This window comes from Eutrema salsugineum, unplaced genomic scaffold, assembly GCF_000478725.1.
Source record: "Eutrema salsugineum unplaced genomic scaffold, Eutsalg1_0 scaffold_2, whole genome shotgun sequence".
NCBI classification, from domain to species: domain Eukaryota; kingdom Viridiplantae; phylum Streptophyta; class Magnoliopsida; order Brassicales; family Brassicaceae; genus Eutrema; species Eutrema salsugineum.
The window spans coordinates 7,836,888-7,862,693 of NW_006256829.1; the positions used below are offsets into that span (position 1 = coordinate 7,836,888).

The 25,806-nt window shown below is 32.4% G+C and overlaps 5 protein-coding genes across 5 annotated transcripts; 4 read left to right on the top strand and 1 right to left on the bottom strand.

Moving 5' to 3' along the window:
* The first annotated feature begins 1,558 nt into the window (after positions 1-1,558).
* LOC18016573 (serine carboxypeptidase-like 47) lies at positions 1,559-4,786 on the top strand. Its single transcript, XM_006400744.2, has 9 exons — positions 1,559-1,902; positions 2,024-2,192; positions 2,282-2,401; positions 2,478-2,621; positions 3,246-3,396; positions 3,491-3,579; positions 3,682-3,940; positions 4,339-4,472; positions 4,602-4,786. The coding sequence occupies exons 1-9, from the start codon at positions 1,559-1,561 to the stop codon at positions 4,704-4,706; spliced, it is 1,515 nt and encodes a 504-aa protein (XP_006400807.1). The 3' UTR covers positions 4,707-4,786.
* A 601-nt stretch (positions 4,787-5,387) lies between these two features.
* Positions 5,388-7,912, top strand: LOC18016574 (serine carboxypeptidase-like 47). The gene is made up of 9 exons (XM_006400745.2): positions 5,388-5,731; positions 5,869-6,037; positions 6,137-6,256; positions 6,349-6,492; positions 6,556-6,706; positions 6,818-6,906; positions 6,995-7,253; positions 7,525-7,658; positions 7,796-7,912. Exons 1-9 carry the CDS (start codon positions 5,388-5,390, stop codon positions 7,910-7,912), a joined length of 1,527 nt encoding a protein of 508 aa, XP_006400808.1.
* Positions 7,913-8,424: 512 nt separating this feature from the next.
* LOC18016575 lies at positions 8,425-9,444 on the bottom strand. The gene has a single exon (XM_006400746.1). The coding sequence runs from the start codon at positions 9,442-9,444 to the stop codon at positions 8,425-8,427; it is 1,020 nt and encodes a 339-aa protein (XP_006400809.1).
* A 3,141-nt stretch (positions 9,445-12,585) lies between these two features.
* Positions 12,586-14,002, top strand: LOC18016576 (transcription factor RAX1). Its single transcript, XM_006400747.2, has 3 exons — positions 12,586-12,721; positions 12,821-12,950; positions 13,261-14,002. Exons 1-3 carry the CDS (start codon positions 12,586-12,588, stop codon positions 14,000-14,002), a joined length of 1,008 nt encoding a protein of 335 aa, XP_006400810.1.
* Positions 14,003-18,158: 4,156 nt separating this feature from the next.
* Positions 18,159-19,954, top strand: LOC18016577 (heavy metal-associated isoprenylated plant protein 3). Its single transcript, XM_006400748.2, has 5 exons — positions 18,159-18,262; positions 18,413-18,584; positions 18,758-19,002; positions 19,148-19,235; positions 19,335-19,954. The coding sequence occupies exons 1-5, from the start codon at positions 18,254-18,256 to the stop codon at positions 19,697-19,699; spliced, it is 879 nt and encodes a 292-aa protein (XP_006400811.1). The 5' UTR covers positions 18,159-18,253; the 3' UTR covers positions 19,700-19,954.
* Positions 19,955-25,806: the final 5,852 nt, after the last annotated feature.

Here is a 25,806-nt window from a genome sequence, read left to right on the forward strand (position 1 = left end):
TTAAGAACCCTCAAGAAGGCGTAGTAATATTAACCGAGACAACTTGAAACTGATTTTAACTGAACCCAACAAAAAGTGACTTGAGTTAGAGTTTTCGGTTATAATTTTACTAGTTTTGAACCGAATCAGGAAATACGAAACAGAGGTTCAAGTCCAAATCCTTAGTAAAAAATTAAAAACAAAGTGTGTCAAGTGAACGTCCTTTATCAATCCGTACAAAACCATAATCCGGCTAGCCATAAGCCCAAACCATAATCCGTCATCGTTTTTTAAAGGAGGCCGCGCGCTTCTTCCTGAGACAAACTCTTCAATTTTTTGTCTGTGACAGAGTCTTCTATTTCATCTTGCTTACAAACCATACCATAACCATTCATTATCCATGTCCATAAGGACCATAACCGTACCATAAGTCCATATTCCATAACCATATCTGCTCACAAATATATGTAGATCATAATAATTAATATTAATCTTTTGACTGAGACTAAGCAAAAGCAAACCCAAAAACTATATATAGCATTTCCGTTTACATAGTCAAACAAAAATAACAAAACAAGACCACCATAATTAATTTCACCCAATAATTTGTGCTACTGGTGTAATTTTAAATTGTTGTGCTAGCTTGGGAAAAAAAATAATAGTCATTTTAATATTGGTTTTTAATTTCCAATATAGTTACAAACAATTAAAACATTATATTGGGTTTTTATATATTGGGTTAGATTTCCCTAATTAATAAGGGATTTTTAGTCATTGCAATCTTGAATTAATTAATGCTAATAGTAGTATATTTTAAAACGGTTGCTATTACTGAAATCTATTATTTGAAACCAAAGCTTGTTTTTGTGCTATTTATGAGAATTGTCTCAACCATTAAGTCAGTGGAGTAAAACAACATAGCCAGCGCGTTTACACAACTGCTTAATTCAAACACTAGACAACAAAATCTATGTATCATAACTAATGAGAGATACTACTGCTTTGGTAGGTACATGCATCCATCTTAATGTAATTTCGGTGGAGTGAATCTTTCCGTCAAGTAATTTAAATCTAATTTTTATATATAGAATGTATCGAAACTGAATCGACTCTAACTCCAAATTTTAAAAAACTAAATCAACCTAAACTAGTGTTTTTCCTTATGTTTGAAAAAGCTAGTCTATTTTTTAGTTAGGATTTTTTTTAACCTTTTTGTTGGTTGTCCACTTATCCTATAAGGTTTAGCATTTGTAATTTAGGTTTAGTTCTACTGTTCTAGACTATTTTATTAGTTTTTAAAACTATGGACTATTTTCTTAATGGAAATTAAAATTTACACTATTTTTTATTCATAATTTTACCTTTTCTAATTTAAGTAAACATATTGTTGGCATAATATACATAATTATATATAAATATATCAAAACCACTTTTGGAAAATATGTTATGTAGTAGAAAACACTTAAAAAAGATATCTTCCATTTAGCTTCCTTTACCTATACTTTACTGGTTGAGTACAACATAAAACAACTCCATAAATACTTCCATTTCCACCATTTACAAAAATTTACTAAAAGAAATGGAGGCCAAAACACTTTCTCTCCCTTTCCTTTTCTTTATTGTCATATTTTCCCAAATTTTGCTTTCAACTTCTAGAAGGATCCTAGACGACCCTTCTGATATCTCATCATCGGCAAGTTTGTGGAGTCGTAATGCGGAGAGGCTTATCAAATCCTTTAATCTAATGCCTAAGCGTGACATCAATGTGATACCAAAAGGAAGCCATGGTGCTTTGAGACTCGTTGAGAGCCAACGTAATTTTTCTGCAACAATTGGCGCGGTTAACACCTCTAGTGGTCCTTCTGTCCAAGAATTTGGCCACTACGCCGGTTACTACAGCCTCCCTCATTCAAAATCAGCAAAGTAAAATTTGAGAAATCAATTCATAATAATCAATTAGGATTTGTGCTAAACAAGTTTGATTTACTAGTATGTAATTATCTATGGACGTTTAGAAATGATATGGTTTTCTTTGTTTTCATAGGATGTTTTATTTTTTCTTTGAGTCACGGAACAACAGTACCGATCCAGTTGTGATATGGTTATCCGGTGGACCGGGTTGCAGTAGCAGTGTGGCTTTGTTCTATGAGAATGGTCCATTTACAATCTCGGGCAATCTTTCTCTTACTTGGAATGATTTCGGTTGGGATAAGGTTGGGCTGACTTAGTTATAAAACGTTTTTTGTGTGTTACCATACCTATCTACAACATGCCTATAACTTAGTTAATTTTATATTAATAGGTATCCAATCTAATTTATGTGGACCAACCAATTGGAACTGGTTTCAGTTATACCTCGGATAGTAGCGATCTGCGGCATGATGAGGTTGGTGTCAGCAATGACCTCTACGATTTTTTACAGGTTCGGTTTTTAATTATTTTCAAGAAACTCTCAAATAGAAATGCTTTACGAATTGTAATGATTTAAACTGTACTAGGCCTTTTTTAAAGAACATCCAAAATTCGCAAAGAACGATTTCTACATTACCGGTGAATCTTATGCTGGTCACTACATTCCAGCACTAGCTTCACGAGTTCATAGTGGAAACAAAAAGAATGAAGGAATTCCAATCAATCTAAAGGTAAAATGATTGTCTTACTTTTGTTTTGGGGAGAACAAGACCCATCCAAAAATAATCCAAACTAAATTTAAAATTTGTTGTCTTTCTAGATTTTCACTTCAAAAATTCAATGATATTCGTTTCATAGAATCAATATATTTATATTAAATATTTTTCCAACATCAAATTTTTTTTCTTATAAAGCATGTAATGATAAATTGTTTTTACTTTCGCTACTGGTATGTTATAACTATTGAAAATTTCAAATAAGAACAAAAAACAAGTTGATAAAACTTAAGAAAAAGTAAAAAAAAACATAAGTAACATTTGAGCAAAATATAAGAAAAACATAAGTACAATTTGAGCAAAATATAAGCAAAAATAAAAATAAATAATTTTTTTATCTTAGGTACAATTTTGAGACATTAATGCAAAATAGAAAATTATTAATTACCAACTATGCTAAATAAAACAAATGTAGCAATACAAAAAACGCATAAAATATATATATATATATATAGTAGTCCTAATTAATAACGTATGTGGTTTGTTCCACATACCAAAGAGGGGAGACTAGGAGAGTATGGGGAAAGGAGGACGTGGATTTGAATTTTAAAAATTTGGTTTAGTCTCTGTTTAAATCAGGGCTTTGCGATTGGTAATGGTTTAACCAACTCGGAGATCCAATATGGTGCATATGGGGATTATGCACTTGAAATGAAGTTGATTTCAGAGTCTGATCACGAGAGTCTAAAGCAAGATTACGTTGAGTGTCAAGGTTTCACTAAAAAATGCAGTAAGTTAAACAAGGCTTTGTTTTGAATTTGTTAGGTTCATTTGAGCAAAAAGTTTTGATCTTTAAAGAAAAACACTTATTTTGTGAACTTAAGACCTTGATGGTGGGTTAGCTTGTGCTTCTGCTTTCGAAGTTTGCAACGACATATTTTACCAGATAGCATCTAAAACAGAAGGCACAAATGTAAGTATTAACTACAAGATAATAATCCTTTTGTTTAGTTGTTTTTTTTTCTAAATTTCCAGGGTTTACAAATATTTTCTCCGTTTTTTTTCTTTTCTTAAGTACTATGACTTGAGGAAGAAATGTGTGGGAAGCCAGTGCTATGACTTTTCGAAGATGGAAACATTTTTGAACCAAGAAAACGTAAGAAAAGCTTTAGGAGTTGGAGATATCAAATTTGTGTCGTGTAGTACCACAGTTTATGATGCAATGACGGAGGATTGGATGCTTAATCTTGAGGTCAAGATTCCGGCTCTTGTCGAAGATGGAATCAATCTCCTTGTTTATGCCGGAGAATATGATCTCGTTTGCAATTGGCTTGGTAAGATAATGTTATCAAAATTGCCACAATACGTATCTTGTTATGTGCCGTTAAATAATGTATCTTGTTATGCTTCTTATTCGATTCTGGTTTAGGTTATGAACCGAGAGAACTGAAACAAATTAAAGGTCAAGGATGTAGTTTCATTTGCAGTTTTCGGTTTAACTGGTTTTCGATCAAAATTTCAGTAGTTTAAGAGTTTCAATTAATTGCTAGTCGTCTTAGTGAAGTAGGGAAATGGTTTATTCTCGGTTTAGAACTCAGAAGGCTTTGATTTTACCCTCACATCCGGTATAGAATATGGAAATGACATACAAAAGTTTGCATATCTTTTGTCTTTTCCGGTTTGATTATGGTTCTGTTGAGTCCATTTGATTGATTTTATTTGTTATATACAGGAAACTCCAGGTGGGTCGAGCAGATGAATTGGTCAGGCCAGAAGGATTTTGGATCAGCGAAGACAGTACCCTTCCTGGTAGATGGTAAAGAAGCCGGTTTAATGAAGAATCACGGTTCTCTCACTTTCCTTAAGGTAAACCGAATAAAACCAAACTGATAATTATAGGTATTATTATTTTATTTTTTTTTGGTTAAAAATTATAGGTATTATTATCTAATACGATTGAAATTGGACTTATTTTTTTTTGTTTTTGGGGGAAAGGTTCATGACGCTGGACACATGGTTCCGATGGATCAGCCCAAAGCTTCTTTGCAAATGCTTCAGAATTGGATGCAAGGAAAGCTCGCTACTCCGAGCGGTCAATGATTCTTATTTTTAATGCCTAGCCGAGAATTTATATGTTCTATTATGAAAATAAATGTTGTTTCCTTAGTCACTTTCTCTTCAAAGAAAAGGATCTAACGTTTAAGCTACTATAATTTATTAACGAAATGATTAATTATCATTCCATGCATCCATCTTAACAAATGAGAGATTCTACTGGTTAGGTACATGCATCCATCTTAATTTAATTTTGGTGGATTGAATCTCTACATAAATTAATTGATCGATTTCAAATTAAAAACAATGTATTGAAACTGAATCAGTAACATAATTTGATCCCAATTCACTTAATTTGATCCTCTCTTTTTTTTTTTTTGGGTCAGCTGAGGTGGTAAACATAAAAAAAACTATAAGTCCTAATTGGAAAAAAATCTTTACAAATCTTAATTCTGATAAAAAGAAAACAAATCAATTTGAATATTCTCTTTCTAGATTTCAAGAAAAATATATAGTTGACATAGCACTAATAAATACAAGTACGTTGAACAAACTTTTGGAATGATTGTTGGGAAATAAAAAAACTTTTGGAAAGATATCTTCCTATCAATCCAAATTTCGTGGCTAAGTACAACCGCAAGCAACCTCCATATATATATATATACATCTCTTTCCACTCTCATACCGTATAACCATTCTCGTACAAACTACAAAAAAGAAAACAAAATGGAGGCCAAAACATTTTCTCTCTGTTTCTTCCTCTTTATTTTTTTCTTATCTCAAATTTCGCTTTCAACTTCTAAAAGGTTCCTCAAAAACTCCTCCGTTTTCTCATCGCCAGCGAGTTTGTCGATCCAGAATGCAGAGAGGCTTATCAAGTCCTTCAATCTAATGCCTCAACATAACGTCAATCTCATTCCAAAGGGAAGCTCTGATGCTCCGAGACTTGTTGAGAGCCAATTCGATTTTTCAGCGTCCATCCTTGCTGGAAACGCTTCCGGTGGTCCTTCAGTCCAAGAGTTTGGCCACTATGCCGGTTACTACGCCCTCCCTCATTCGAAATCAGCCAAGTAACATTTTCAACCGATTCAATTTAGTCCAATTTAATCAGGATGTGTGTTTAATAGAATTCGGTTTAGTAGTTTGTATAGACATGAACGCACTAGACCAATTCAATGTGGTGTGTGTGTGTGTATTTTTCTTACAGGATGTTCTATTTCTTCTTTGAGTCACGGAACAACAGTAGCGACCCGGTTGTGATATGGTTATCCGGTGGACCGGGTTGTAGTAGCAGTGTGGCTCTGTTCTATGAGAACGGTCCGTTCACGATATCAGAGGATCTCTCTCTTTCTTGGAACGATTTTGGTTGGGACAAGGTTGGTTTGGTTTAGATATTAAAAAAATGTATTTCTTGTTACACAAGAAACATATTTATCTAGAAGATATCTATAACTCAACTACTTTTGTTTCAATAGGTATCCAATTTAATCTATGTGGACCAACCAGTTGGGACTGGTTTCAGTTACACATCAGACAGCAACGATCTCCGACAGGACGAAACTGGTGTCAGCAATGACCTCTACGATTTCTTACAGGTTTGATTGTTGTTCAAAAATCTAAGAAAAGAATGTTCTTTGGAATTTTAATGATTTTAATGGTTTGGGGTTCTATCTTTGAATCTTGGTAGGCTTTTTTCAAAGAACATCCGAAATTTGCAAAAAACGATTTCTATATTACTGGTGAGTCCTACGCCGGTCACTACATTCCAGCTTTGGCTTCACGAGTTCACAGTGGAAACAAGAATAATGAAGGAATTCCAATAAACCTTAAGGTAAGTCTTTCACTCTTTTTTTCAATGGTTTATGTTTGGTCGTTTAATCCCCTTTTAAATCAGGGTATTGCGATTGGTAATGGTTTAACCAACCCGGAGATCCAATATGGTGCATATGGAGATTATGCACTGGAAATGAAGTTGATCTCACAGTCCGATCACGAGAGCCTCAAGCAAGATTACATTGACTGTCAAAGTTCCACCAAACAATGCAGTAATTTATATTTTTTTTTTAAAAAAAAAAACTTTTTTATGAGTGTTTTCGGATCCGGGTTCAACTAAAAGTTTTGAATTTTAAAGAAAACTTTTGTTTTGTGAAATTCAGACAATAATGGTGGTGAAGCGTGTGGTTCTGCTTATGATGTTTGCAACACCATCTTCAACCTGATTATGAATAAAATAGAAGGCACAAATGTAAGCATTGAGAACATGCATTAAATATTGAACCATTTTTCTTGGGTTTTTTCGCTTACAAAGATTTTCTTGGTTTATTTGTCTTAAGTACTATGACGTGAGAAAGAAATGTGTGGGAAGCCATTGCTATGACTTTTCGAAGATGGAAACATTCTTGAACCAAGAAAACGTAAGAAAAGCTTTAGGAGTTGGAGATATCAAATTTGTGTCGTGTAGTACCACAGTTTATAATGCAATGATGGAGGATTGGATGCTTAATCTTGAGGTCAAGATTCCGGCTCTTGTCGAAGATGGAATCAATCTCCTTGTTTACGCCGGAGAATATGATCTCATTTGCAATTGGCTTGGTAAGATATTGTTATCAGAATTGCCAAAATAGGTATCTTGTAATGTTTCTTATTCGATTATGGTGAAGGTTATGAACCGAGAGAACTGAAACAAAAGGTCAAGAGTGTAGTTTCGTTTGTGGTTTTCGCTGGTTTCCATCATAATTTCAGGAATTAAAGAGTTTCATTTGCTAGCTAGTGTTTTGTTAGTGAAGTAGGAAAATGGTTTAATCTCGGTTTAGACATCTGGTTCTAGCTGAGTCTAATTGATTAAGTTATTTTGTATATACAGGAAACTCTAGGTGGGTTGAGCAGATGAATTGGTCAGGCCAAAAGGAATTTGGATCAGCCAAGACAGTACCGTTCCTGGTAGATGGCAAAGAAGCGGGTTTGATGAAGAATCACGGTTCTCTCACTTTTCTTAAGGTAAAACGAATAAAACCGATGAACCAACCAATTATTAATGTAATAACTACGACTGAAAATAGACTCCCTTTTCTCTCTCTTTTTTTTTTTTTTTTGTAATTTCAATTTTCAGACTTACAATCTTTTTTAATGAAAAGGTTCATGACGCTGGACACATGGTCCCGATGGATCAGCCCAAGGCTTCTTTGCAAATGCTTCAGAATTGGATGCAAGGAAAGCTCGCTACTCCGAATGGTGAAACAGTTCGTCAATGATTATATTGTCGAGCCGAAGATTTATATGTTTTATTTAGAAAATAAATTAATAACTAATTGATCAGAAGTGATTCCAGTTCGATTATACATCGATATCGTTCTTTTATAATTCTCTATGCTCGTTCGTAAATAAAAAGGTCTCGCTGAAATCAGAAAGGCTTGTTTAGTTTGAAATATGGAAGACAACATTTTATCCTTGCATGGATTTGACTTTGCAACATAGCGCATGGAGTAAAACTTATTCAAAGTTTTGGAATAAACTAAACCAAAAACACAATTGAATCATACATTATACATTTTTTTTGAACCTTAAGCATGCATACATTATACATTAAAACGCAAAAAACATACAAAATCATTTAAAATTTCTTGCGCTCATGAGGGGATTCGATCCAAGCGATGACTAAATCACTTGTCAACAAAGATGAGGAAATGCTAAAAACAAGGAAAAAATACATTATTGTTTAATTTATTATAAACTTAAGAAAAAAAACAACCAAAAACAGATTTAATCAAACAAAATCATGAACAGGCTCTTCCTTGACAATCGGATGATGTTGGAAAGCTTCAATGTCACTTACAATGTTGTTATAGCCTCTACTTTCCTCTACAACTCTGTCTTCCGTTTGAATCATCTGAGATTCCCCATGGATCATTTGGTTTGTCTTGCGAAATCTTTTTTTGTTCCTCGCGTTATATCTCTTAGCTCTTTCCTCGACGGTCTCATTCTTGTAGTGAATTGACGATATATGTGCAGCAAACTTTTGTGAAGTGTCAAACACATTGTTGCACTTGGGACACGTATATGGACCGTATTTCTCATACGGTAGGCTGTGTGTCTTACCATCATACTCACCATCTTTCTCAGAATCAGATCCATCAAAGCTTTCTTCAAAATACTTGGTTGGTTTACAACGTTTCTTCACTGGTCGACGATGGGGAACATGTTGGTCATGTTGGTGCCTTGGTGAAAAAGAAAATAGGTCTAAATGCCTAGGGAATACGGAATTTTCATGAGGAGGTATGGTATTGAGAGGTGTAGGGTTTAAGATCTCGCACTGTTTGTCAACAAAAGTTGGAGGGTAAAAGGAAGGACTTAAAATGTTGGGATTCATGGCACGTTCGTATTCATTTTGGATAGTGACCAAATTACTAGTAGGAACAATAGCAGAGTACCCATTTGTGATAGTTTCAGTGATAGTAACTTGAGAAAGATGAGGGTTATTGTTAAGAGGAAAGTAATCAACGACATTAGAGACCATGTTTTCTCTCATCTGATAAGCCACATGTGAATTATTGAAACCAGAAGAAGAAGATGAAGAGATATGTTGTAAATCTTGATAACAATTGATAGCATGACGAGAGGAAGAAAACAAACCATGATGGTTCGTGTGGCCAGAAGTAATGAACACTGACCGAACCATTCTAGTATCGTGATCCGGAAAGCTGGAGCTCATTTGGATGGGATTAGAACCATGAAGATTCATAGTACTATCACCATAAGAATTTAAACCATTTGGGATTGGAGACATTTTGGAGGTCGAGAGAGTGTGTGTACATTTTTGATTGTTTTGTGTTCTTTTATATTGGTACATATCTTAAAAAAAAAGACTTATAAATTGATAAAAGATAAAAAATAATAGGCAACGAAGGAAACAAATCTACTTTAAATTTATTATTTTAGGTATATATAGATCCTCAGTTATTCAGTTTTAACTTCTAAAGAAAAAAAGTTCGACTTTTTGGTAATATATTTAGATAAAAGTTAAAAAATCTGAAATTTCCATTTATTTATACGTATTACTGTATTACATTGTGGTCATCCTCATGCGGTCCCCAGTGTCTCTTTGTGCCACTCGTTACTTGTGGGCTCCGCACTCCTTTATTCGTTATTCTGGAAACTTCTAAAGAATTGTTAATTACTCTTGCAAATCAGTATGAGAGTTTTCCAATCATAATTACTGTAGTTCAAAACACTTTTATCCTCATTTTTTACAGCAAAGAGAATACAGTATATGTCGTGCTTTTTCCCAGAAATTAATAAAGAGCTTCACGTGTATTCACTGTAAATAAGCTTGATTTTTTTTTCTTGAACCATTTTCCCCCCTACAGAACCATAGCTCGACACTTGAATGAAGAAATTTTTTTTCAGACAGAAACCAATAACCTTTAGGATCGTAGTTCTCTTTAAATATACTCATAGGAACTTAAGTTTCATCGCACACAAACCATAACATCAATCAATAAATAACTTAACATATATCTTATCGTTACATGAGATAAATCTTACTTTTGGATGTGCAGAAAATGTCATATAAGGTGGTAAAAATAAGATCATAAAAAAGTTTAGGTACCACCAAAAACAAAAGTTGCTGGTTGATAAACTGAATTATTTGTTTGAATCAAATTTAATAATACTTTACTTAGGTGTTTATTATATTTTATAATATTTTGAAGGTCATTACTCAATAGTATTTAACTATTAACTTGAAGTATTTATTTAATTTTTAATTTTTTTTTAGAAATTGATATGTTGAAAAATGGTTTAACAGCCTGGAAAAAATTCTAGTAATTTGTCCACTTTAGTTTGCCAACCGTTGAGGAAAAGACCTTAGCTATACCGAGAGTCAAACGAGAAAAAGACTCTTGTCTTTTTAATATTCATATATCCTCCAATCATAGTTTGACTTAACGAATTTAAATTAATTATTTTTTTCCAACAGATGTAAATCAGATACTCGCGCGACAACCCTTTCATCTTAAACGCACGACTTCCGGCGAAATCCATCAGCCGATTCCAGTCCGTGTCGAAGCTGTGGCGCTTTGTCTGACTCGGTATCTCACTGGTTAGAATTCATCTAAAGCCTTTCTCTGTTTTCTATTACGAGGTAATGTAATCCAAAAGAGTTTCAGAAGTGCGCATGTCATGCCTTAATTAAAAAAAAAGTAAAAAACAAATCTTATCGATGACTTTTAAAACTGATTGTTTGGATTTAGGGAAGATGATCGAAAAACAAACATCTTACCAATAATATAACTGTAACTAACACATGCATTTACGTTCTTTTTGTAACACATGTAAATGTAAGCAAAAACATTTGTTGGAAAATCTAGGAAGTACATGTACATCATGGATATGGAAACTTTTGTTTGGCCATTTGTACACATATATACATGCATACATTGATACATATTATTTACACAAATGAGGTAATGAGTGTGTGACTGTATCTGCGTGAAACAATTTCATCGAACAAATGTACCTTAAATGATGTAAACAGTAGATCTATCAGTTTTACATATATGGATATGTACCCATTGATGGGTCATTAGCTCTGAAGTTGATTAGTCGGTCCAAATATACACCTGATCATCATGAAACTCATATATACATAATTACATATATGTATTGTATATGTTTGTGTAAAATTAATTAAATGTTTATTCATGCATGCAAGTTTCCATCAAAGTAGTACGATATGAATAATCATGAAGGGTTCTTTTGGCACTTTACTAAATGTAATAATGAAAACAACATTGGCAAGTCAACTCGTGATGATAAATCTTTGGTTAATGAGATTTCACAAAAATGGATTTTTGTTTTGTTGTCACTTTATTATCAGACAGTTACATATTGTTCACTGGTCCGACCAATGCTGTCTCCGCTTGTTGCATGTTCTCCTCCTTTTACCCGTGTAATATCACCACCGCTTGGGAACTTTTTCTTTTCCTTTTATTTTTGAAATTCATGATGATGTACTAAACAGTTGATATGCATAATATAATGCATATAATTTTTGACGAATGATAAAATCAAGCAACCAAAGATATCAGCAGAAAATTTCAGTTAATGATTGTCTTTTTTTTTTTCAAACTCAGCACAAAGTTCTGGATTTTGATTTTGATATATTATGTAAGTTTTTTTTGCATTTTCAATAGGTTCAACTTTGTTTTTTTGTTTCAACTTTGTTTTTTTCAGACTTTTCGTCTACTTACAAATTTGATTCATTTTTATAACTCTATTCATCTGAAATCAAAAAATTGGAAGACATTCATGTACCATATCTTGTTTGTTAATATCTAAATCACGTTGACCAAAAAAAAAAATCTAAATCACATGTTTAATATTGTAGATTACATATATGATATATGTATCCGTTGATAAAATCAAAAGAATATTAATGTATTTACAAATATAATTATAGTGCAGAGAAAAGATAGTGAGATCCTCAGAAATAATTGACAGAGAGGGTTTACCAAAACAAAAACAAAAGCAAGAGCAGCCACATGATTTTATTTAAATTTGAATAGTGATTTTATTAGTGTAATTTCATCAAAACGAAGCGCGAATAAATAATTGAATAATTGGATATCTAAATTTTTCAAACACGCACAATGAATATGCATGCATGTCAATCATGTTGACTTCTCACACCCGTAGCTTTTGAGACAAATGAAATATAAATTAATGTTCCTTTATATAATTCAGTAATAATAAAAATAATAATTATTGATAGGGTGAGTCCAAATCCAAGTCTCTTATTAAAAGGGCACAAATTCAACCACTCCATAAACTCAAAAGGTCCATCTTCGAAAAAGGAAGAAAGAGATAACAGTTTCTCTCTTTTTCTTTTCTTCTAATCTTCAACACACTAGCCGACTACCGCGAGACAATGGGAAGAGCTCCATGTTGCGACAAGGCAAAGGTGAAGAGAGGGCCTTGGTCTCCTGAGGAAGACTCTAAGCTTAGAGATTACATTGAGAAGTATGGTAATGGTGGAAATTGGATCTCTCTTCCTCTCAAAGCAGGTAAGTATATATGTTCCTAACTAAACTCTGTTTCACATTTTTTTAACTTTAAAGCCCAAATTAGAGCCTCTTCTTTGTTGTTGTTTGTTGTTGTTTAAGGTTTGAGGAGATGTGGGAAGAGTTGTAGATTGAGGTGGCTAAACTATTTGAGACCAAACATAAAACATGGTGACTTTTCTGAGGAAGAAGACAGGATCATTTTCAGTCTATTCGCTGCCATCGGAAGCAGGTTCCATATTAAAATTCTCCCATGATCTTTTTAATATAATAGGTTTATTAAGCTCTACACTTAAAAATATATAATTGGTTTTAATTTGTTGTCCACTTGCATATGAAGGTCCCTTGAATAGTATCTATACTGATATAGGTTAAAAGGAGTAATTATTTCCCTCTCCTTAATATTTTTTAAAAAATATTATTTAGAACTAATGAATCTATGTATCATTTAGAACTAATGATCAAAATAACTCTGAACCTGGATATTTTCTAGAACGAGCTTTATACTTTATCAAAATTACGAGCAACATTTATTCATCTAGGTGGTCAATAATAGCAGCTCATCTACCGGGAAGAACAGACAACGACATCAAGAACTATTGGAACACAAAGCTAAGGAAGAAACTTTTGTCTTCTTCCTCCTCCTCTCATTCATCATCGGCCATGGCTTCTCCTTTTCAAAACCCTAATTCTCAGGATGTGAAAAGGCCATTAACCCCATCAACTACAATCCCACCTTCCGTTTATAACCCATATGTTGAAAACCTTGATCAGAACCCAATAAAATCTCTCATCTCCAACACTAATTCCTTTGAAGCTCATGATCAACAGATCTTTCCCTTCATTTACCCGAATTACCCTCAAGATCTCTCTCTTTCGGACAGCAACAAAAACTACATTACGAGCACAAGTGGTTTCTTGCTCAATCACAATATGTGTGATCACTACAACCACCACACAAGTTTCTCCTCAGACGTCCATGGAAAGAGATCAGAGATTATGCCGAAGCAAGAAGAGATGATGATGATGATGATGATAGACCACCACATTGACCAGAGGGTAAAAGGGTACAATGGGGATTTCATACAAGGGTATTACAATAACTGCAATGGGCATGGGGATTTGAAGCAAATGATTAGTGGAACAGGCACTAATTCTAACATAAACATCGGTGGTTCAGGTTCAGGCTCAGCTTCATCTTCTAGTTCCATAAGCAACCTAGCTGAGAACAAAAGCAGTACTAGCCTCCTACAACCCAAGTGCTTGCCCTATTTCTACTCCTAGTTCTTCTAGGCTCTCTTGTCTTCTTATATAAATATATTTTGGACTGACTGTTAGTAAAATCAAAGATTTGATGAGGTATGGGAGGAGAGAGAGAGATAGAGAGAGAGAGAGAGAGAGAGAGAGAGAGAGAGAGAGAGAGACTATGATCAGTTTTTATGGGATTTTGTGTTTTTGTTTTTATTATTCTATCGATCTTGAAGATATTGCTAGTTAAGAAGAGACAATGGGAGATTTGATTTGATGAAACCTAAACGGATGTGTCAATGGTTGAAGAGTAGATCTTCTTTTTTGTGGCGAGTAAGATCATATGAGCTTTTAGTAAGAACGTATAACAAAAGTGTATGTAATAAATATCTTATTATATAGCATTGCTGATTATTTTTAAAGTTAGATGAGAGTTGCTATTTTAAGTATATGCTATAAATAGTATAGAATATGTTAAAGATTCAAACTTTTGCAAAACGAAGTGTCCCATAAATAAATAATTTGTAACGAATTTTATTTGTATTTTGTATATGATGATGAAAACTCCAGACCGGGGTATAAAAAATAGTCATCAGTTCTAAATTGTAGTACTGCTGTACTGGACAAATAATTTCACTGATATTTTTTTTATTTGCATGGCCCCTGCGCAAGGATGACACGCACAAATTTCACTGATATTCCAAAAATATAAAACTGAATTCTTAATAAAAAAAAGTTGTGTGGAGTTACTGATTTCACTTAATAAACAAATTTCACTGATATTACTGATTCATTTTTTTGTTGTAACAAGGGTGATTCATAATTTGTTCATGGGGATATTGTTGTTCTGGTTGTGAAAAATAAATTTTGATATGGGACCACTTGTAAGAAATAATATTTTCACTAGACTATCTGTTCATTATAAAGAGTACATACTACAATATATATAGGCCTATAGAAATATTTAAAAATCTATTGCTCATTTGTTTGTAATCTTTTCCTACATTATATATGATTTATGTACAGTAATAGTAGCGGTGTTTTTGAATCAACTAAAAAATTAGGGATAGAAACACTTATTCCGCTTCATTTTCTCAACATCTATTACCAAAAAATTGTTTTTAAATACTAAATAGAAAAAGTTTTCGCTACCTGATAACAAAAAAAATAAAAATAAACTATACTCTCCAATAGATCCAAACAAAAAAGTAACTGTTTTTTCTTGTTCGATCATACACATAATTCCGATTTAAAATTTTGATTCTAATTGACATATCTGGTCAATATCATTCTTATTATTTAATTTTTGATAGATGTTTTAGAATTTATTATAGTAATAAATTTTATAAGATATAAAACTGTTTTCTCATTGTTTTCCATAGGTAAAAATAGTAATATGTAGTTAAGTAGTATATATTTTTAAGAAATTGAGAGACCTTATTATTGGTAGTATATGTTGAGTTACATAGTGTAGAGACAAAGAGAAAGAAAAGGATTGTGTATAAAAGTCATCACCTTTGGTCACTGACTCAAGCGGCCAGGAGAAATTGATTGATGGAAATTACAGACACTATTCATCTGTTCACAATGACATACATATCCCTGCCAGATGGTTTTGGTTTTATCTCCTCCTTCGAACATAAATTATTTTCTTTCTTTCCTATGGAAGAAGAAAATGAAAAATTATAGGGACAGAAATGTAACACGCCGGCCTAACAGAAACGTTACTAGTAGTGTTACTATTACTAGTATTTACTAGTATTTACTCTCATTTAATTTATCTTCAATATTCAAAATCTTAGTTTCAGAGTTACAATGTAACGATCGTTTCTGTTTTTCCATTAAGTTTCGTTTTCTTTTAAACCACAAGAGTTCCTACAATTCCTGAAATGATTGTGATGGGCCACAAATGAATAATAGTAATTTAAAGAGTATTGTTTGGTAATCATACGGTTGTAAACGGTCTTGTATAATTAAACAGGTCAAACTGGTTTTACCTTAAAAAAAAATTTTGTTGGTCTAAATGTTGGTTTTACCTTAAATTCATATGTCACAAACGTTTATTATTAACTTATGTTTCAACGTACCGTCCATTACATCCGACCGATTGATATTTAAATAAGCGGTTCAGCTTCTAACCACTCCAAATTGGATTACCAATGAAACTATTTGATAAATGTATCAACAATCAACATAATGAAATTTCCAAGTGTTTCTTCTTTAGCATGTTCGAAAAAATGTAGCCATCAAACTAGTTTTGATGGAAATTGCCGATCCATACATGCCTGGAATAATTTAAGTCCTGAGAAACCTCATTACATATGTTACGTTTGTTAGAGTGGCATAAGCAATTTTTTTATCGGAAAGAAAGAAGCCCGTTGTCAATTACTACCGTGAGCGTCATTATACATATGGCCACTTCCTCTATTAACAATATATAGCGGCCCAACTAAAACCATCTTTATTTAGGCCTTATTCAGGCCTTGTAGTATCATGAAATGATGAAACCTCAAGTTATTTGGTTTGATTGAAGTCCCTTTAACATGTAACTAGCATTCGAGCTTAAAATTACTTCCAAATGTTTCATAGAGCATAATACTGTCATATAAACTCGAAAGTTCATTTCTTATAGAATAATACAAGAACTATTATGTAAGTTTTAGAAAACAAAATGTAAAAAGCAATTCTGAGAGTTATTCATACTTTTTTTTTTGGTAACAAGTTATTCATACTTGAAGACAAGGGAAGACTGAAGAGGGAAGAGAATATACGCTGCTGAAAATTTAGCTTCCATGGCGAGCCAAGATTTTTACAACATATCTATCTATAATCTATCATTGTAAACCCGACATTAACAATGGCACTAACCTTGTATTATGTTAATGATGAATGAAAACTGATGTTAAGAAGTAAAGAAACTTTCTCTAAACAATGTACCCATGCATGTAGCTTATTTGGTGAGAAAGGATTCGTTTTCGATGATATTAAGTATTTGTGTCCAACTTTGAGTTTCCGTTAGTAAATAATACTTATTCTTTCATAGGGATTTTTAAAGACTAGTCACTATTCTCAGACTAGTAACTAAAAGCTATATATGGGTTCAAATTCGATATTTCTTAATTTTATAGAACAGGAAAAAATGGAAAAAACAAAATAATGAACAACAGAACAAGATAGAAGATATGAAATAATTTTTGAAAATGAAAAGTAGCTATTATAATTAACTATGTCATTAAAAATACTAACAAAATAACAATTACTTCTTTAAATATTTAAACATCATATAATCTACTATACAACTGAATTAGGCTATTCAGGTTTACCGATGATTGGGTTCACATACAATCGGTTTCGTAAAATTTACGATGTCCTCCGCATAAACTTTATGTTAATAAACCCGTTTCGTCTAAAATACCAGAAAACCAAAAAGTAGCTACCAAAAAGTAGCTATGGAAATTGAAGAAAAAAAATGGAAAATTGTCAAAAATAACAATCTGTAAGCAATTTGGAAATAAAAATTATGAAAACATAAAGTCATCGTTTTACTTATACTTTCCTAAATTGAGATACTCCAGTTCACTTTTATACAAAAATCATAAGGAACCTTCACTTTTTTTGCATTGTTTTAACTTTTCATGAAAACGTAAAAGTACATTGATTGTTTATATTTTTTGTTAGAGTGTAGTTAGTTTACACTTTCTTAATTTTATGATTTTGGAGAAAGAGAAAATAGTCGGCAAATATATCGTACGTATATGTCTTTCTAGTCATATGATTGAGTTTTTTTTTTGAACAGTCGATTGTTCAAAATTAGTCCCATGATCTATTTTTATTTTCGTGCAGTAGACAGTTGTATGATTTTTCCCTATATATTTTCAACTACCATTGTATAATAGTCGACGTCGAAACAGAAAAAATACAATTATGTAGTAGGCGACCATCACAACATATACGCCGAAATTACCAAAGAACGAACATACATCGGCATTAACAGAAAAATCATAATAATATAAAAAAAACGAGAAAAAGGAATACAAAAAGCAAAAAAAAAAAAAAAAAACGGAAAACGTATGTGGCTGGACACATAACATCATAGACATACACATACACATACACATACACCATGCATCATTATGATCAATCGATCATTCATCACACCAATTCATCATCATCATTCTATAACTGACTATAAATACAAAGGAAAGGTCTCTACTTTCTCTCCCTCCTCCGACTCTGTCTCCACCCACTTCCTTCTCCCACTACTTTCCCCTCACTAACCGAGTCACCATGGCCAAGGTACTGAGTCAAACCGCTTCCCTATCATTCTCGAATCTTCTCTCGTTTTTTTTTTTCAATCGGATTTTTCTCCCATACTTCTTTTTTTTTTTCTCTCTGCATTATTATTTAATGGGTTTTATTTGCACTCTCTGTTTTGTTTCTGAGCAGAAGAAGAATAACAACAACAACAACAACGAGCATAAAGGAGACGATGGAGGCAAGAAAAACAACGACTCAGCCGCCGAGAAGAAAACGGCGTCTGTCACTGTCGTTTTGAAGGTCGATATGCATTGCGAAGGCTGCGCTTCCCGAATCGTTAAAACCGTTCGTGCATTCCAAGGTTTGATTTTTGAAACAGATATTCGATTCCTCTGTGCGTGTGATTGCATGAAAAAATCGAACGTTATGGGTCCTTTTTTCCCGGAATCTGTACTGGATTTTTTCTGGGTCGTTTTCGAAAATCCCTATTCTGTTGGGTTGATACTGAGAAATTAACAATAATGTGTATCCCAGGCGTTGAGACGGTGAAATCGGAGTCGGCGTCTGGGAAATTAACGGTTACCGGGGCAGTAGATCCGGGTAAACTCCGGGAAAGACTTGAAGAGAAGACAAAAAAGAAAGTCGAGCTGATTTCTCCTCAGCCCAAAAAGGAGAAAGAGAAAGAGAACAATAACAAGGACAAAAGCAAAAGCGATGAAGACAAAAACAAAGAAAATAAATCGGAGAAGAAGACAGACAACGAGAAAAAACCCAAAGAGGTAAAAATCTTCTCCTTTTTTACTAAATTGTTTTACCTGTTCGTATTACAATGCCAAGAATCTGATTCTGAGTGTTCGTATATAATCAGGATGTTTTTGGATTCTGATTTCAGCTCATAATGATTTTGATTTTTTATATTTTCAGCCTCCGGTAACAACGGCGGTATTGAAGCTGAACTTCCACTGTCAAGGTTGTATCGGGAAAATCCAGAAGACTGTCACTAAAACCAAAGGTTAGCGACAAAAACAGAGTAATTTATTTAATCGCGTTTTTTTAAAACGCCGTTTTTGGTTAAACGCTAAATACTGTTTTTCTGTTTTTGGAATCGCAGGTGTAAACGGGATAACAATGGACAAGGAGAAGAATTTGGTGACGGTGAAAGGAACAATGGATGTGAAAAAGCTCGTCGAGAGTTTGAAGGAGAAGCTGAAACGTCCGGTGGAGATTGTGCCGCCGGCGAAGAAAGATAAGGACGGAAAAGAGAACGAATCTGGCGATAAGAAGAAAGGAGACGACGGAGGAAAGGATAAATCCGGTAATAAAGGCGGCGAGGGAGTGAATATGATGGAGTACGTGGCGGCTCAGCCTGCTTACGGGTTCGGGTATTATCCGGGTGGGCCTTACGGATATCCGGTTCAAACCCATGCGCCTCAGATATTCAGCGATGAGAATCCGAATGCCTGCGTCGTTATGTGAGACGGCGGCGGAAAATTGGACTGTGGTGGTGGTAGAGATGTAAATACGCTATAATCTTGGGGTATTTTCGGGAAAGACGACTTTTTTCCTTTTTCTTGCATGTTAGTATTTAAAAAAAAAAAAACTTTTTCTTTTTGGGTTTTCTAGTACAATTGCAATTTTGAATTTCTCTTTACTTTTTTTTAGGCATTAAATTCTTAAGTTAAACATGCAAATATTTTCTACTATGAAGAATGGAAAAAGAGATTTCATATTGTTTTTTTTTGTTTTTGTTCTAATTTCAGCTCTGAGTATTATAAAATAACTAGCTCAAATGATTGTCCTTGCTTGTATTTCATCGAACGAATCTTGCTGTATTTTATTTTATTTTTAAAAAGGATCGTTGTCATTTTAAGATAAAAGATAAAACTAAAAATGACAGCGAACAAATAAAAATTACATGTTCAACTAAAACAGTTTACTAATGGAATACATGAATAATGACGAGATTGGCAGCAGGAAAATGGGCAAGTTTGTATTTGATTATAATGTGATAGCTATCACATATCTTCTTTGTAGGAAATAAATCATAAACGATAGTCCTTTATTGTACAAACTCGAGAAAAAAGGTTCTTATTCCATGCATGGCATTATAGCATTCAAAACATAAAGTTTTAGCAGTTGAGTATGGTGACATGTTGACAATACTAACCAAAACTATTTTACACTGTTATATCTCGATTAACAAATAATTGAGGTCATGGGGCCTTCTATGATTGATTTTGTAATCCTACTAATTCAGGAGCCTCGGTCCTCTCTAAGTGAAAGCTGAAATTCGGGAATAAAATCTCAACAAATTCGCCTAATTCACCGAACTAAGCTACCAACGGTTGTATTACATTTTTTTTTTTTAAAAAACGGTTGTATTACATTTTATATCTAAGTACTTTACTTCATAGTAAAAAAAAATCATTTAGAAGAAAAAATGGTTTACACAGCGTCACACAATTAGCCAACAATTCTTTTTTTTTCCAGTGCTAAACACCATTCACCAATACAAGTTGGGAAGATGTATGTATTTTACTATAAATAACCAAGAGTTTAATTTACAATATGGAGTAACTTACAATATTAGTTGTGTCTTGTTGTCTGTCTACTCTCTACACAGTTTTTTTGGCCTGTAAGAAGAGTTACGCCAAAAAATAATAATGACAGTATATTATTAATATTAAAAGTGCGTGGTGAATGTCCATAAATACTGAGTCAAAAGTACATAATAAATGCATAATTATATAACTACCATTCGCTTTCTTTTTCCATCGTATTAAATTAGCTTACGTAGTTTCGTCTTTCCCACCACTCACTTGATTGGAAATCTCTGTCGTCTCATTACACATTTTTGTTGTTCAACATAGCATATTAATGCAAAACTAATGTGTATATACAACTTTTGTTTTTGTTGGTGTATATACAACCATATACAACTTTACCACATTTTCATGGAAAATCTGTATAAGTATAACCAATGTGACCTCTATTTTTTGTTCTTTTTTTTGTCAACCTTGAGTTTGAGTACATATAATGTCGCAGCTCGATAATAATAATTTTTCAAGATATATTTTTTCAACTTGGGGATAAAATTAGGGCTTGAAGAAATGGTGTCCGACCTGTCGGTATTAGGTGTCTCTACTTAAAATTAGAGCCAGTTGGATGGGAATGCTCTTGTCCTCTGCTTCATGCCCTCTCCCGTCTTGTAAGTTGTAACTGTTGGTATATATTATTCCTTAAATTTTTGGACACATTTGAGTCCATATATATAAATATTATATATATATATATATATATACATCAGTCCATTTACAATACTATACAATTTTCAACATATATTTAAACTGTATACGTACGAAATCATGGGAAATGAGAATTCAACCATTACCTACTCGAAAATCAAATTAATAAAACTATCAACTACCAAATAATGGATATGATATTCTTTTTAATAAAATCTCAAGAGTGTCTTGTTGCCAAAAGAAACAAAATCTAATTTTGTTCAGTTCTTATTAACACATCAAAATTATATTAAATCGTTTATAATGAACTGAAAATCGATTTGTTTATGTTAAGGCATATACGTTCAGGGTGGTCATTTTTGGTATATATTCTTGCTCTTTGTAAATTTACGGCTTGGGTTTTCTTTGGTAAACTTTAGTTATGAAGTGAAAAGCGAAATAAATTAGTATTGTTTTGGTCAAAAACAAAATTTTGTTAGTATATGTTAGCGAATTCAATAGGTAAGTCAATAGATAGTGAATGCCAACCCATTACATCAATGCTCACATTACTATTTATTTCCTTTTACTCTTTTTATGGTAACGTAAAGCCAAATTAATTTATTTATTGTTGTAGAAAAATATTCATTAATAAGTAATTAAAATTAACGTCAATATATAGTCGTCGTATTCATGTTTTTATTGTGCATGTGCGTTTGATGCGACATCTCATTCAATATCAATTAAATAATAATACATGCATGAACATGTGTTGAGAACTTAGGATCATGATGCGGGGTGCTTCATGTATGATGCATCATCATGATCTTACATGTTAGTTCCAAAGTTTCCAACTTCCTTTCTAGGAAAGTTCCATTCGAGCTCGAGGAAACTAAAGGATTTAAAAATAAATCACCTAAAAGTAACTAATAAAAGCTTTCAACACGCTTATAAATTTCATTCCCTTTAACCTTTTTCTTATAAATAAACTTTAATTGGAATAATTTTTTCCACTTTACAAAAATTAAAAGTTCTATCATATTCCGTTAATTTAACTATAGATTTCCAAAAGATAAACTTGTCGAGAAGTTTTATTTGTATCCCAAAGTGCATTGCTTTTTTTTATTATTTATCTTATTAACTCAAAAATCTATCGAGGAAGATTAACCCTATTATACAAAGTTTATGGACTGGGGTGGCCTGGGAAGGGAAAAACTCTTTACTAGTTTAAAGGGACAATGGCAAAATAAGAAAGAGTGTTATAATGTAACCGAACTAACTAAATCAATTATTGTTTCCTGATATAAAAAGGATTTGGTCGACAAAGATTTACAATTACATTACGGAGAAGACACATGATTTCCCTCAATTACAATTTTTCATTAATAATTAAAGTTGGTTGCAAGAAAATTGTTCTTGATACAATTTGATTAAAGAAAAGTGATTAAAATGTTAGCATATGATTTAGTGAAGCTAATATGAAACCAAATAACTGAATAAGGGATCAAAATGATTCCCTTTGGTTTTTATCCCTTTGTTTCTTTTCTTTTCATAGGCTTGAATCTTGATGATTGTCTTTGGTTCTTACCACGTGGGGGGATGCCAAGAAAAGTGGACCAAAAGACCATAAAAGAAAAAGATAAAAAGATAAAGAAAAAAGGTAAGTAAAGAGTGAAAAAATACATTGGAAGATGTTGTAAATTATAATGCACATCATTATCCGGATAAAACAAAAGCAAAACAAAACTGCAACCAGAATATTCGAGGATTCATTGTAAGATGCATCATGCATATAATAATTTTAAATTTTTTTGTCACAAATATTTTGCTGTTTCCATGATGCACTTTCTTCGTATATACATTCTTATTAATATGTAGAACTGTGGGGAAAATCATAACTACATTTATTTTTACCAACATTACAAGCTAGTATCATTTACATGATTATTACATGTACCATTTTATTTTTGGAGGATGGCAACCCAAACTACGTACTTACAAAATATGATCAAAAACTTATACTCTCTCCGTTTTACAAAAAATGTCATTCTGATATTTTTCACACATATTAAGAAAATTATTAAAAGTACAATTTTGTCCTTTATTAATACATTAAATAATTTGTTTTCATCTAATTAATACATTAAATTAATAGGGTTAAAACTGGAATATTGTTTAAAATTTTACATTGAAAATATAAAACGACACTCTTTGTGAAACAAAAATAAAATCTTAAAACGACATTCTTTGTGAAACAGAGAGAGTATTGATTTTGTATAATTTTCGGAGGTATCAGTAAGCTGGATTATTCAAGAACTAAAGTCTTTGACACATGAGTTATTGCTTAAATATATATCAAGCTATAAATTTAAAGAGTTTCATGTCATAAAACATGATTTAAAAAGTAACTTATGGAATATAGACAACAACTATATGCTTCGATAAGGTCTCATGTAGCATAGATTTTTCTCCATATACATTTTGAAGTTCATGACTAAGTGAAGTCGATCACTTTTGGATCGAATGCAACTTTTTAGTGGATATCCGTTCGAGTATTGTTGTCTTTTGATATGTTTTTAACAAACAAAAAAGAAGCCTTTGATATGTATACAATAAAACTGTTTTTAAACTTCACCAATTGAGAATACAAAAAGTCATGGCTTGTATTATTTCCAACTGTTTACAGTGTGAGGTTTTCTTATAATATATCTCTCGAAATGATGTTTTTAGCCAATCAGTTATAAAATGAGCAACACATTACAATATTATAGATTTTTTTTTTCTCTTTTTAATATGAATCCCTAATAAGTAGTAAAAGCATTCACAATCGATCACATCATATTTTAATAAAACGACTGAACTAAGCTGAAAAAACATAATCAACCTTTATAAATTGAACCATTTTTATACAATCATTGTTTTATCTAACCTAATTCGTTTTTTTGTGTGTGCGAATTAACCTGTTTATATCTTTGGGTATGATAAGCCCATGAAAATTTACGATTTTAGGACATATCATAATGTCAATACAGTGGTGATCAATAAAAGAAGTAAATATCAATCGATTTGATACATTCTAATTGTGGCTTTATCATTTCTCCAAGAAAAAGAAAAAAAAATTGACCGATGATATAGCATAGACATAACACACAACATAGGCTCTATTCACAACTACACCTTCTTGAACAAGGAGGTAATAATGAGGCCCACAACAAGAGGAAATAATAATAATACTAATAAAATCAAATTAAAGAAGGAAAAGAAAAAGACATGTAGCCTTTCTATGAGTCAATGCTTTGCCCTTTTTTCTTTCTTCATCTTCACATTTTTCTCTACTTTTGGTACTTTGTGAAATTTCTATTTGATTTCTTTGTATACACTAATTTCCAAACTTCTTTTGCAATGAGTGAATGATTGTAAGGACGAGGAACTTTCTTCTTCAGTGGAAAAACATTTCAAATCCAATTTGAAGACATTAAATTTTACGGAGACAATGAGACATAACCCAATTGACGGTTTGGTTGAATCTTCCTCCCAGACCAGACGATTTCGTTGACTTGACGAGGATGGGTCAATAATTCAATAACTGATATGATCATATGAGTTTTAGTCTACGTTGCATAGAATTACTGTCAAAACAAACGTGTATATATGTGGTGGAAACATGAGTGGATATCTATCATCGAACACATTCACAAAAGTATCACATACAATTCAATATACAAATATTCAAAATTAAATTTTTTGATTTGTAAAACCAGTTTAAATAAATAGTTAAATAAGAATAGATTAAAACAAACCAGATGTTTAAATTTGTTTGACATATCAACTTTCTTAGACTCAACAGAAATGCACAGTTTGGATTTGGTTACATACTCGTCCCTCTAACCAAATAAGTTTACAATGAATCATTAGTATTACTTTTTCATAATTAAGTTACGATAAGATATTTGGTCGTAGATTTCTCGAAGTTAAAGCTACGAGTTAATGCAGACTATTTCCGAGGGTGAGCGAATAGTGACACATTTATCATTAAGAACAAAATTTCTTTTTTTGCACATAGCAAAGCAAATTTAAAATACACATACTTTAGATACATAATTGAAAATCGCATAGGCATTTTTAATATATATATATATATATAAAATTACAAAGTTAAAAGAATGATGAAGATCTTGATGATACATCTAATCAAATGAACAACAATCCATCTACTTGTAAGTTGTAACATCTTCGACTTCCAAGTAGAATCAGCTTTTATCTATTGACAAGAATAACTATTCCCACTTGTATACTCGTGATCGTGAATCTGACCACATTCTACAGTCCATCTACAAGATGATAATTGAACACAAAAGC